Below are 13311 nucleotides of genomic sequence, written 5' to 3'. Positions count from 1 at the left end.
TAAGTAAAGCTCTTACTAACGAGTCAATGCTTTTCTTTTAAGACCATGCAATTTGAAGATGACGATCTTGCCCCACCAGCTCCTCCCAATCCTTTTAGTCATCTCACAGAAGGAGAACTTGAAGAGTATAAGAAGACAATTGAACGCAAACAGCAAGGGCTAGAAGGTCAGTTAATTTTTAGTTTGAGCCTAGGATAACCACACTGCTAACAACGGAGCATCTGAAGTTGGGTGATAGAAGACAATCGATGTTTTCTTAAAATGTTCCTTTTACAATTGATTATTCTGTGTCATCTCTGCCAGTCGTTACTGACCATAGGTAGAGCTGAAATACAAAGAGCCACTACGGATCATCTATGTTAACATGTAGGGAAAATGGTTTTCCTCAGGAGGTAGTGAAAAGTCTTCCGTGGTAAAGTGAAATCCTCAGATGGGTAAAGAATTATTAGCTAGAGTACATGACGATACGTTAATAGGTCTAAACATTCAGAGAATGTGGCTTTTTAAAAAACATTTTGACATAATTATAGATTCACAAGTATGTGGCATTAATGCTTTGTAGAATCTCTGTTGTTCCTGGATGTCTCAAAGTGCCAATATTGTAATTTCAAAATTAAAATATAAAGCAAACTAGAATTTCCATGTGACTTTCCTTAGGCAATGGGCACTGCTGAGCTCGAGTTTTTCTGACTTTAGAACCCTAAGTAAGGATTATGTTTAAGAAGTTAATGAAAACACCCCAGCTAATTAAATACTAGCCTTTTTTTTCTCAAGAATAAGAGATTCTTTATAGCAGGGGTTTCATTCCTGGGTCTTTGGATAATCTTTAGACAGTCCATGAGCCATCTGAAAAATATGTGCTTAATTTTGTACAATACACATTTGGGGAAGGGGGATTTCGGCATGGGGGACAAGAAGTCTGGGACCCCAAAAAGGGTAGAGCCTCTGCTTTAGAACATCCACAACATAGAGTTGAAATTTTTACCCAAAGGAAAATAGAACCAAGTGTTCAAGAGTTTCTGTCCATGTTAGTATCATGTAAGAAGAGTGACGGCATCCGGCTCATCCAGGGAACGATTTTTATCAGTGTTTTAGTGCCTTTGACACAAAGGGAGTCATCCTGACTCATTAATATAATTACCCTAAATGTCCTAAGTGGTATTACCGAGTTTGTTTCTTATAACATAAGGTTGGAAACTTTCTATATTTTTGTATTTTGTAAACTTTCCCTTTTTAATCTCTTATTTTTTGAAAGCCTAAAGAAGCCAGGTAATAAATATTGCACTCTAGAACCATTACCTTTTATATATAACTTTATAAATAGTTTCCTTCATATCATTATGACTTTCTGAGTTAGCTCACTAATATTGGTCCACAGGAATCACTAATTGGATATTCAAAAATTCCATGAAGCATTATGCCTCATTAATGTAGCATCATTGGTGAGGCTTCATAATTCTTGTCATCTGGCTGCTCAATATATTTTGGTTTCTAACACTCTGGCAAAAGCTAAATGCAAACATTTTATTTGCCTGGGCTGCCAGAAGCCATGTTTCCTTAGTGAGCATGTATGTAAAATTACTATTAGCTGCCAGAAATGTTAACACATTAACCTCCTCTTAAGTGCTTAATTATCGATATATGGGGTAACTGTTAGCATGCTCAGCTCATTGCTAAAGAGCCGATCGTCTCTGTTTGCAGGCATTTGATGTATGTACTAACCTCCCTTGAAATCTTATGCTTCTTGTTTTGCATGGCTTTTAACTCAACTCTTATCCAACAGATGCTGAGCAGGAATTACTCTCAGATGACGCTTCATCTGTTTCACAAATTCAGTCTCAAACTCAGTCTCCGCAAAATATCCCTGAAAAATTAGAAGGTATTCACTGTAATTTCCCATAGCATTCACTGAATTGGTCTCAAGAGTCTGTCCTTCCATTGTGTGTTTTCATTTAAGGAAATCCAAACACCCGACTGCAGTTAAGTTTGCCGTGGATTTTACTTAAAGCTCCAATAATCTTAGTTTTATTAAATGGAGTGCCACTTCTTCAGTGTTTCTATTGATTTACCTTAATCTGGATTTTGGCAACCTGTTCTGAAGAATTTGTGAAATTAAAATTAGTTTGTCATATGCCTTCCAATCAGAAGCATGAAATCATTTTTCAGTTTTGATTGCCAAGTGATCCCAAAGTTAAAGAAAAACCTGTACTGTCTTCCTCATTTATACTGACTTGATTTACAATGAATCTATCAAGTCATGAAACTGGACTTACCTAGCTTTCATTCTTTAATCTAACAACTTTGTCCGCTTCCCATTTATATACCACTTAAGAAAATAAGCTTACTAAGAGATCCATAGTCTGTTACAATAATGATCTCTTCGTTGGAGCTAAAGTAATGCTTTAGTACATTGCTTAACATATTTCAGTTGTATAAAATCGAGGGACTATGTTAACTATATAAAATAACAAAAAAAAAAAACCTCCCTTTTCGTAGAAAACCATGAGCTGTTTTCCAAGAGCTTTATCTCCATGGAAGTGCCGGTCATGGTGGTGAATGGCAAGGATGATGTGCATGATGCTGAAGACGAGCTTGCTAAGCGAGTGAGTAGGCTAACTACCAGCACGACCTTAGAGAACATCGAGATTACCATTAAGTCTCCAGAAAAAATTGAAGAAGTCCTGTCACCTGAAGGCTCACCTTCAAAATCACCATCCAAGAAAAAGAAGAAGTTCCGCACTCCTTCTTTTCTGAAAAAGAACAAAAAAAAGGAGAAAGTTGAAGCCTAACTGAAGTATTTTTATAATTACTATTATTACAATGTAACGTTGCACATTTAAATACCACATTTAAGTTGATCATTAATATGCAGTGGTAAACCAGATTGGGGGTATGCAGCAAACTGGACTTTTAAGAACTGGAAAGAGGTTTTACTAAAAGAAAAACATATTATGAAAAATACTTTAAATATCATCTCTCATTTTATATGTAAAAAAAGGCTTTGCATTTTTAAACAATTGCTAGTTTTAAGTAGCTCTGCCCTCATGAAATATTATAATTCACCACAAACAGATATCTGTCTGAATTACTTCAGGCCTTCTCCATAGTATCTGTTGGAAGAAATTACCAGTGAACAAGGAAGAGAATTTTTATTTCTCAACACCTGATTCATTTGGTAATCAGATTATAATTTTTTTATGATGATTATCAGCTGTACCTTTTGGTTCCCATCGTTACAGTGGGCATTAACAGAATGCTTTAAAAGCTTCTAAGATAAGAATCTACAACATTAGTATACACTGGCATATAATTTTTTTTTAATTTGAGAAAAGATTCATTTGGAACTTTATTCATTGTATAAAATGTTCTCACCTGAAGTAGCTTTGCAACCTCCCAAAAAAAAGGTCATTTTAGTAAACTATAATTTTTGAAAACTTCCTTTTTTATTAGTTTAGAATGCCCCTTATTTTTCAACAAAGGGGATTTTGTACACATAACATGGTTTATTTAGTTTAACTCTGACAAAAACGATTTTTGTATGTTGAGATGTTTGTATACCATTCAGTACAAAAGTGTCATTAAACATATTAGCTAATCATTTAACAGTAGAGCATATTTGAGGCTGCTTGGTACTAAGTATACTTCAATATAATTCAAGAATCCAGGGCCTTGATATCAAAAGGGGATTAGAGCATTTAAAAGCATAGCTAGATTCATATTTGAACCTTTTAAATCTGTTTTTCTCTTAATATTGCTAATCATTGGAGAAGCTCTCATAAGATAATCAAATTGAAAAGGAAGAAAATGAAAGAGAAAGTGAAAAATGAAGGGAACAAAAGAAGTGGCATGAAAAGTATTCTAGTTTGGATAATAACTCATAGCCAGGATAGGATTTGAAGTGTAATTTATCAGTAGAAACATGTCCCAAATTTATAAACTTCTGCTTCTCTGTGAAAATCATTAGGTTCAATATCATTGTTGATAGTTGAATTTAGGAGGTCAAATCCTTTCAACTCATGTATCTTTACAAGGCAGCACGAGAAAAAATCAGTGGGTCTAATCCCCCTAGTGAGAAAACTACCACTTCCTGATTTTTACAAATTTGTCCTATCTTTTCAGTTAACTTTCTTTCTGATGTAAATACAAATTTAAAACTAGGCTTAATATAGTTTTTTTTTCCCCTTCACCCAAGTCGTGTCACAAATCAATGTAAAATCAAAATCAATGATCCAAAATGGTCAGTGGGTAAAAAATAACCCCAAGTGTTTCTGGGGGGTTGAGTTGGCATGTAAAAATTACATTGATTACAGTGTGTTCTGGGGCTGGTTCTCTTTGACTGTGTATGTATGATGATACAAAGTTGAAACAGAGCCTGGAAATTTCATTCTAGATCTCACTAACTACTGGAATCAGTGTTTTAATCTCTTAGTGGAAACTTTCAGTTGCTTAATTCTGTATTTGAAGTTTTTTTTTATTATGTTCTACATCATTTATGTTGTATTACAATGTATGTAGAAACAGTAACCTGTGAACTATGCTTTTCCATAACTTTTTAAAAATATATATATCTTAAATGAATGCAATGTGCATAAATATTTTTTAAACACAACAGTGAAAACTATTTGCACCTTTTGCTAATGCCTCTATTTACTTGCTTTGGCATAAAGAATGAGCCAGTGAACCCCTGTGTCCTGTGGAAAATGTATAAATGTTATCTGATATTGCTCTTAGATGTAATGCTAATTAATGTTAAATCACAAATAAACAGTATTTTAAATAGATGGATTTGGAATAATGAGCTTTCAATTGAGGGGTGGTTACTTAACCTGAATTACTTTCTGGACTCCTGCGTTTTATACTTCAGTGAGATTTTGAGTAAAATCTGAATAAGAGATGTCCTGATAAAGTTATTCTCAAATTACTTGAAAATCAACTATATGATTTTTGTCTCAGCTCATATTGGCAGAAATATTCCCCAAGTGACCTGTTACTTGACTTGATAGGTTATGGTTGACCATAACTGTATCTCTGAGAGCCTAAGATCTTTGAAGGACTTAGCATTCTGATCCTCAGTCTCAATTCTACTGTTCACATCTTTGGTTATAGAATAGGAAATGTTGCACAATATGTGCTGAGCTTATACATTACCCTTCTCTTTGCTTTTATTTATGTAACAATGTAGCAATAAAGAAAATAGCAGAAAGAATAGAAAATAGGTTACAATTCTGCATTAACATTCAAAAAATGTTCTCTTTCAGCTCTTGTTCAGTTATATATGTATTTCCTATATATTAGTTGTCATGGTATGAATGTAATTTTATTCTGGGTTTTTTCTACTTAAGATAATCCAGCCTAGAAGACTTCCACACTAAATCCCTCATATGAATGATTTATTGTGAAATTTTTTCCCCACTTTGTCCTAAAAATAGAGCACAGGAGGGGAAATTGTGGTGATTTGGGTTCTGGTTAATTGAAGTTTTTTCTACAATTACCCATTATAAAAATAAAAGGTTTGGGCAGGGAAGAATAGATTCATAGTCTTAGGCATATTTAATCTCTTTACCTTGGTTTGTAAATAACCCTGTGGTGAAAAATTGCTGCTTTAGGAAGATGCTGATTTCAGAATTCCTTTCCATAAAACAATAACGACGATTACCTTGAGTTCTCACTGGAGAGTTGACACAGCATGAGAGGTAGCGTGCATGGCCTCTGCCTTTTCCTTTGTTAGTATTTCCATTCAGCAGGGAATAGAAAACTGAATGGATCAGATTGACAGTATGGTTTGTTTGTTTTTGTTTTCTTTGTTTGGTCTTTTGTTGGACAGAAGCAGAAAACATAAGCTGGTTATTTTTTAAACTGAAGAATGTATACACATCCTAAGTGCTGTCTTGGCCAAGCCAGAATTTTAAAAAGAACAATCTTCTTTGTGGCCACTAGAGGGTGGAGTAGACCTAACAATCCATTGTGTTTCTTGTCCTTGCACTTCACTTCATTAAATAGTCTGTAGGCACCACCATGTTTGTTGTGAAATACCCAGAACTTAGTAGAGAAGACTTTTCCTTTGTTCCTTATCATTCTCCTCACTAAACTGTTCTCAACTTTGTTGTGTTAGCAGATCCCATTTCACCAGTGCACATCCTACCAGCAGAGACTCCAGTGACAATGGAGAATACATTGAAAAATTTTGATGTGTGATCTCAGAAAGAAACCATGGTAGAAAATGACTCCTCAGGGGAGTTTCATGCCTGTGGGTGGCAATATAATGCCCCCTTCAATGACCTACATTTTTTGACTGGGGATATAATTGGTAATATCTATCATTTTTTGTTGCTTTCTGTGTATTAAAGATATACTAAGTGCTTTAATGATTTCCTCATTTGGCCTTTCCAGCCTCCCAACAATGTAGATGTTACCCCGTTTGTAGATCATAAAACACAGGGTTGTAGAAAAGGAAAAGGAGGTGCTAGAATTTCACCCATAGAAAGTCAGATTTCTAAAATTACTGGTGCCATCTGTGCGCCAGATCCTATGTGGCTCCAGTATACATTTTTATGGAGTTTTTTAGGATAAGGGCCATTCTTACTTTGGACTACAAATCCAGCCATGGTAAGTTCATATTTTAACACTTGATGGGATGTAGTTTTAGGATAAAGTATTAACTTTTGATTTTGAACACTTTTTTTTCCCAACAGATCACCCCAAGAACAAGGAAATTGATGCATCCCTGGGAAGCAGGAACAACCTGTGGTGATACCGTTATTCAGGGTCAAGAACCAGCTCTGAAATCCACCATGACACATGGAAGATGAGGTATCTATACCTTCACTTACATTGCAAAAAAGACTTGAGGAAAAGCCCTTCATCGTTTCCTTTTTTTTATTTTTCATTTTTATTTCCAACATTGGGGTCAGTGAGAGACATTCAAAGGAAAGTGTTATTTTAAAAACCTGAAAGGACTGTGTAATCTAGTTATAGAAGTAGTTTTAAAAATAAATACACTGATGCTCAGTGAAATAAGCCAGGTGGAGAAAGACAAGTATCAAATGATTTCACTCATCTGTGGAGTATAAGAACAAAGGAAAAACTGAAGGAACAAAACAGCAGCAGACTCACAGAACCCAAGAATGGACAACAGTTACCAAAGGGAAAGGGACAGGGGAGGATGGGTGGGAAGGGAGGGATAAGGGGGAAAAGGGGGCATTACGATAAGCACGCATATTGTGGAGGGGGAGGAGCACAGGGAAGGCAGTACAACAGAGAAGACAAGTAGTGATTCTATAGCATCTTACTACGCTGATGGAGAGTGACTGTAATGGGGTATGTAGGAGGGACTTGGCAATAGGGGAAGTCTAGTAACCATAATGTTTAAGTAATTGTACATTAACAATACCAAAATAAAATAAATCTAAAAAAATATTTGGATAGAGCCCATATGAATGCTTACTATAATCTAGAAGAGGTAGAAGAAAAAATAAAAGTAGCTGCTGAGTACTTGAAACAATAATAAATAAATAAATACACTGTATCTACTTACAACTTTATTTAAATGAATGTACTTGGAGATGATTTTTCTTGGAGAAAAATCCAGTGTACATGCTGGAGATGACAAGGATAGGCCCTTGGGGGAACTTTTGATAGAAAAAACTGAATTTACAATTTCGGTTGTTTTTTAAGGCATTTCATTTCTATGAGATAACCATTAGGGGGCAATCCTGGATCTAGATTTGGTTTTAGCTAATTAAGGAAACTTCCTTCAAAACATCTTTGAGCCTGGATTTAAAACTCCATTCTGATTATGCATTGCTAGATGCAGTCTCAGACTGAGAAAAGTTTACAGATGCCAACGTACTTCATTCATTCTGTACACCCTGGTTCTCTTGTTCTGACTTAGGAAGAATCAGTGCCCCAGAGAAGCTATGCTTGTGCTCAGGCTACTAAGCCACGATTCCAGCCAGGGGCTTCAAGTCTGCCTCTCGCACTTTTCTCCTATAGTACAGTCTCCTTTGGAAACCCATTAAGTCAGGGATTGGTAAATACACAGTTTCCTAAAGTTCCCTATAAATAATGTTTAGAACTTTTATTATGAGAATAGTTTGGAGAAACATATTGCAGAACTGAACCCATATGTTATTTACAAATAATTGTTTTTCCTAAAATGTCAAGTCTGTTAAATACTCTCAGAGTTTTTTGTGTATTTTCAAGTTAAGTGCTGATTTCCTTTCTGCTGCAACCTGTGATATTTTTAAATGCCATTTATACTTTTGATGACAAACTGGCACCTTTTGATATTCCTTCAATAATGAAAAATGTTCTGTTTTATCCTGCAGGAAGATAGATGGGTATATACCCAATCCACCATTATTTTTAAGGCATGTATAATTTCGGCAGGGGTGAAAGTTATTGTTTGAACTAGCTTTTGTTTTATTGTTTTGCTTTATTCCTACACAAACTACTTTAGGTTTTGTCATTTTCCAGGGTCAGTCTTGGTCTTGCTTATTATGGTTTTTAAAAAAAAAAAATCCCTTATTTTTCAGTCCCAAGGAACTCCTATCACGAGACAAAATACAAGTTCCTTGCCAAATTCCATACTTTAAAATCAGTGGCACAGATTTTATTAATTGGGATGTACATTGTAGAATATTAAATTTCTAAGAAATCATTTGAAAAAAAATTTTAATGTGCCTTTGAAGTGACAGAGAACTAATATGTAATACACAATCTTATAGGTAGGATTTTTCCCCATTGTCGGTTTACTTTCATTAGACTGCCCCTCAAAAAGCCAGTACAAATGTGAGCCCTATGAAAGACCAATTTGGAGTGCTAATTAACTGGGCTTACTAGGCCAAACAGTGCCCTGTCAGGTTGATATGTAGACTTAAGATTTTTCAAGGAAAAATATGAATTTCCCAAAACAGTAATATCCTAACAAGTGGGGATGGGAATGAGGAAGTAGTATGAGTATAAAATGAAGGAAATGAGAGGTAGACTGTTTTTTGGATTTCCCTCGGGCACTCTTGACTTTAAAAAATCTTTTCTGGGTTTAAGAAAAAAAGTTGGCAGTGACCATTCTAGCCTGGGCCTGGAGCTGCGCCGCACCCTTTTCAATGATTTGCCAGAGTCATGTCTCTCGTTACTTACTTAATGTAAGGGCATTTGCTTTCATAAACAGGATCTAACCAATGGTTCTTTTGAAAAGAAATAGCTTCGGAAAAATCTTACTGTGCGGGAGCTGCGGAGGAAGTCGTTGCATTCTATAACTCACCCCTTTCCTGTTGAGAAACGCTCTAGGGCTGGGTTGCAGTGGTGCCTGGTTTGATAGACTTTGACTTCAGAATAGATGACTTCCTCCGTTTAAGGAGAGAACACATAGATACAGCCAACTTGTAGGCTGGCACAGGCAAAACCTTCCAAAAGTGTTTACTGGACCAACAAGTTGAGATTAAACATTACTTCCTACCTGATTTCTATTTTGGAAATGTTGGCTTTAATTGTTTCAACTCAATTAAAGGTCATTTGAGGCTATTTAGACAATTAAAATGTATTCTAATAAGATCTGCTGGTCCACAGGGTGGGAGGGGAGAAAAGTGGGGGGAGGCTCCCACTGCATCTGGATGTTTGAATGTGTTAAGCCTTTTAAAATATGTTGTGTGATAATTGAGATGCTTCAGTTTTGAAGTATTTTTTTAATATTTCATATTTTAGAACTATGTATATGAAATGATTTTGTATAAGTATGTTCTCATGTCTCAATTTTGACCTTTAGGTTAATGTTGAGCAAGAGTACATACACATACACTTGCTAAAGTCAAACTGAGCATGGCTCAGTTAAGTACAGAAGAACAGGGCAGACTGGGTGGGGCAAGTTCTGGAGTTCTGCCCACTTGCTGAGCAAAGTCAGGCTATTGGGGGAACAGCTTGAACTGAAGCAGCTAGTAGGAAGTGCAGCCCAGCAGGTGAAAGATGGAATGTGGAGGATGTGGCGGTCAACCAAAAGCTCAATCTGGTAAAGTGGCCTGCGTCAGGGAGGTGTGAGTCCCTGCCAGGGATCTGGAGCAGGAAAGCAGGATTGCAAAGGTCTTGTAGCATGTGCAGGAGCCCCAGCCACAGGCTAGGCTCTGAGAGCAGCACTTCCTCTACTTCCTGTGGTGCAATGGCAAGATCAGGGCAGGACCCCAGGTTTAAGGGCCTGAGTATAGTTTAGGACAGGAACTCAGATGTAAGGAGAATGACAGATGGGGATCCTTTTATCAGAGCTGAGGTATAAGATACTGCTCAGAATCCCAGGAGCAAGGCAGTGCTCGGAACCAAGACACAAGGTCGTGGCTGGCCTAGAGACAGGCATGGCTTGTTGCTGAGTGAGCCAGAGCCTGGAGCTACAACTGCCTTAGTGCCCCCACCTCATCAGGACTAGTGCTGGAGACCACAGCCAGGGCAGGGGTCAGGCAGCCAGACTCATGTCTGAGGAAAGGAGTGCTGCAGACGGGAAGGGGCCCCACCCAACTTTCAAATGGAAGCAGCCCCTTGCTATGACAGACTTGGCCGTGTAAGAGTGCCACAGGGCAGCAGGAGTGGGTTATTAATATTTCACACCAGAACCTACCTAGGAGGACTAGCAGCGACAAATGAACAAGGGCCAAGTGCTACTGAAACACTAGCTGTGAAGACAGCCATATGTTCCTTGTGAACTAATCTTTCCTATCTGAAGACACAGTTTTGTCATAGAAAAATTGGTTCTGCTGATGACTCTGGCCTCCCTACTCATAGACACTGTAAGATGCTCCTCAAAGTACTAATTGAATAGAAGAGAATCAAAGAGAGTGGTCAGTGTTTCCTTCTCCTGAAATAAATGTGGTCGTGACTTTAGCTCTCATTCTACAAGGTACATCCTCCATCACCCTCTGGCTGTGGGAATAGCCTTTTGCCACTGAGTCAGAAGGGCTCTGATTTGTCTTGACACATTTGCCCAAATAACGACCTCTCAGTTCACTCCTCCTGCCTGCTACTAGAGAGAATGGCTTCCTTGGGCCCTTCCCTGTAGGAGTTCACGTCTGTCGTTACCTGTTTGAGTCTTTCAGTCATCTACTCCCAACAGTTGTACAAAGAACATCCATTCCTACTCGCTGGCACACAGAGCCTCTTTACATTCATATGCCATAGGCCCTGTACCTGGCAGAGGGTTGCACCCTTCCAGATGCCTTCCTAGCTCTCCATCTGGCCTGAGGATGTTTCTCTCATGACTTTCTTCCTTTACCAAACTCCAGTAGCCCTTTGGGATCATACTTACCTCAGCCTGTCTTAAATTAACAGCGTCCTTAAATTAACATGTCCTCCACCATGCTTGGCCAAAAATAGATTCTGTGTTTTGCTCACAATGAACAATACTGTTCAAGTTGATGGCATATTAATAATATGTACATAGCAAAAAGATGTCCTTACATATCTTAAATTTGAAAAGTCAGGGAATAACTAGGGGGGAAAATCCTAGTTAGAGTTATTAGTCTGATCTGTAAGGCAAACAACAGTAATAATGCTAGTTTATCAAGCGCCAACCATGTGTAGGCATTGTACTTTGTGTCTGAGTTACAGTATCTGCAGTATGGAGTTATTGCTGTCGCAGGGAGACTGAGACTTAGAAGCAAAGTAACTTGTTTCATATTACCACCTAGTAAGTGGAAGATCAAGATTCAAATCCAAGTCTGGTTCTTACTGTTATGCCAGGTGTTCATGAGATGCAGCCTTTTTATCAGCTGATAGGAAAGTCAGTTATTAGGCAGCAATGTCAGAGATGTCTTCCCGAAGCTGTCTGCTGGCTGAAGGGGCTTTTACGTGAGGGAGCATTTACCCCGGGGCAGATTGCCCGGGGCGGCCCCACTGGCATTCACTCATCCGCAGTGGAACGGGTCCTCCTGTCCAGTATAAAGTGTGCTTTTGGTTAGGAGCCCAAAAGGACAACTTGGGGTATACACAAAGACTAGAAGACTGAGTGTTGGTCTTAGCAAATACTATTACAGGTATGCTATTAAATAAACAGTGATATGACCGCTATATCCTGATCAGCAGTGTGGTTTTCTAATTCCTGTATTGCCTATTGGATCTTCACTAATTGTTTAATTGAAGGCTGCTGTCATTGATAGAGGTTGTTGGCACATTATAACTGAGTGTGTAAAATGTTCAGAGCTAGAATTTGCTGAGCACTAAGTGCTTTAAATGGATACGTTAATGTAATTCAACATTAATTGAATTAAACTATTACCCCACCCCCACCCCATTTTACAGATGAGAAAAATTAAGTTTGGAGAAGTTGTCCAAGGTCACACAGTAAGTGGCATAGCTGGGGTTCAAACCTACATAATCAAACTTGAGAGCCTATATTTTTGACTTTGAATCCCAAGGACAATTGTTTGTTATCTTACCATCTTAATTTACCTGGCTCTCTGGGGAGAGCAGATACCAATTAAGTAAACTATTACATTGTACCGTGTTTGTGTTTTCTTGCACCTTGGTGTTAGAATATTCTAGCTGTGGGTGCATGATATGTTACACATTATCTTATTAAAGTTATGCCAATAATGCTCTCAAATTTCCACATTGAAACTGTAGCCGGTTTTTTCTTTGTCCAATAATAAATCATTGTAGTATAATAATTTAGAGTTTATGCTCTGGAGTCAGAGACCTGACCTTGATTCTGAGTTTTTCACTTTTCTATAAAACGGGTATAATAATTGTACTAATCTCTTAGGGTAGTTCTAAGAATTAAGTGTGATTACAGTATACATAAAACTTAGCATGGAGCCCAGTGTTAAGCCCTCGATTAATGTAGGTATTGTTAATACTCTCTTTTCTGGTCTCCTTTGTCTGCTAGAAGAAAATGCATATTAGGAAAGAAATCAAGCTATAGCTGGCTTATCCCTTTCCCCGTTAACCATTCGAAATGTTGTCATTCCTATTTTTTCCTGAATTATTTGCACAACTGCGACTAGATTCCCCATCTTTGAGAAAGAAAGGCAGATGATGACAGGGAATGAACAGAGAGCCCTATCTCACCCTTTTCCAGTGAAAAACCTTGCTGTGGAAAGGTGATGGACGAAGGAATTATGCTGATTCCTCCCAGACGGGTACTCCGGAGCAGCAACTTCAAGCATAATGAAAATGCCTAGACCTAAGGCAGCTTCCTAGCAAGTCCTGCGGGACTGACAGGTCATTGTGAGTCTGACATGTGCAGTGGAAGTAACCGCTTGTGGGTCTCCTGCAGAAAGGATGCCATTTCCTAGCTGACTTTGCCCCGTGAAAGCTGAGTGCCACCATGCAGGA

General features: G+C 37.8%; 1 protein-coding gene across 12 annotated transcripts in view; it reads left to right on the top strand.

Annotated features, from left to right (window-relative positions):
* Positions 1 to 4781, top strand: part of ADD3 (adducin 3) — a 164276-nt gene extending 159495 nt beyond the window's left edge. For 10 of the 12 annotated variants that reach the window (XM_017677508.3, XM_017677489.3, XM_073240445.1 and 7 more), the window contains 3 exons: positions 43 to 166; positions 1784 to 1879; positions 2497 to 4781. In XM_017677508.3, the coding sequence (XP_017532997.2) occupies positions 43 to 166; positions 1784 to 1879; positions 2497 to 2789 (513 nt within the window). In that variant the 3' untranslated portion in view covers positions 2790 to 4781. The remainder of the gene's footprint in view (positions 1 to 42; positions 167 to 1783; positions 1880 to 2496) is intronic. The other 2 variants (XM_037001288.2, XM_037001290.2) reach the window with 1 other exon arrangement.
* The last annotated feature ends 8530 nt before the right edge of the window (positions 4782 to 13311 follow it).

The sequence above is a fragment of the Manis javanica genome, chromosome 7 (assembly GCF_040802235.1).
Source record: "Manis javanica isolate MJ-LG chromosome 7, MJ_LKY, whole genome shotgun sequence".
NCBI classification, from domain to species: Eukaryota; Metazoa; Chordata; class Mammalia; order Pholidota; family Manidae; genus Manis; species Manis javanica.
Note: the sequence above shows the minus strand (reverse complement) of the source record. Positions and strands in the feature narration are given on the sequence as shown.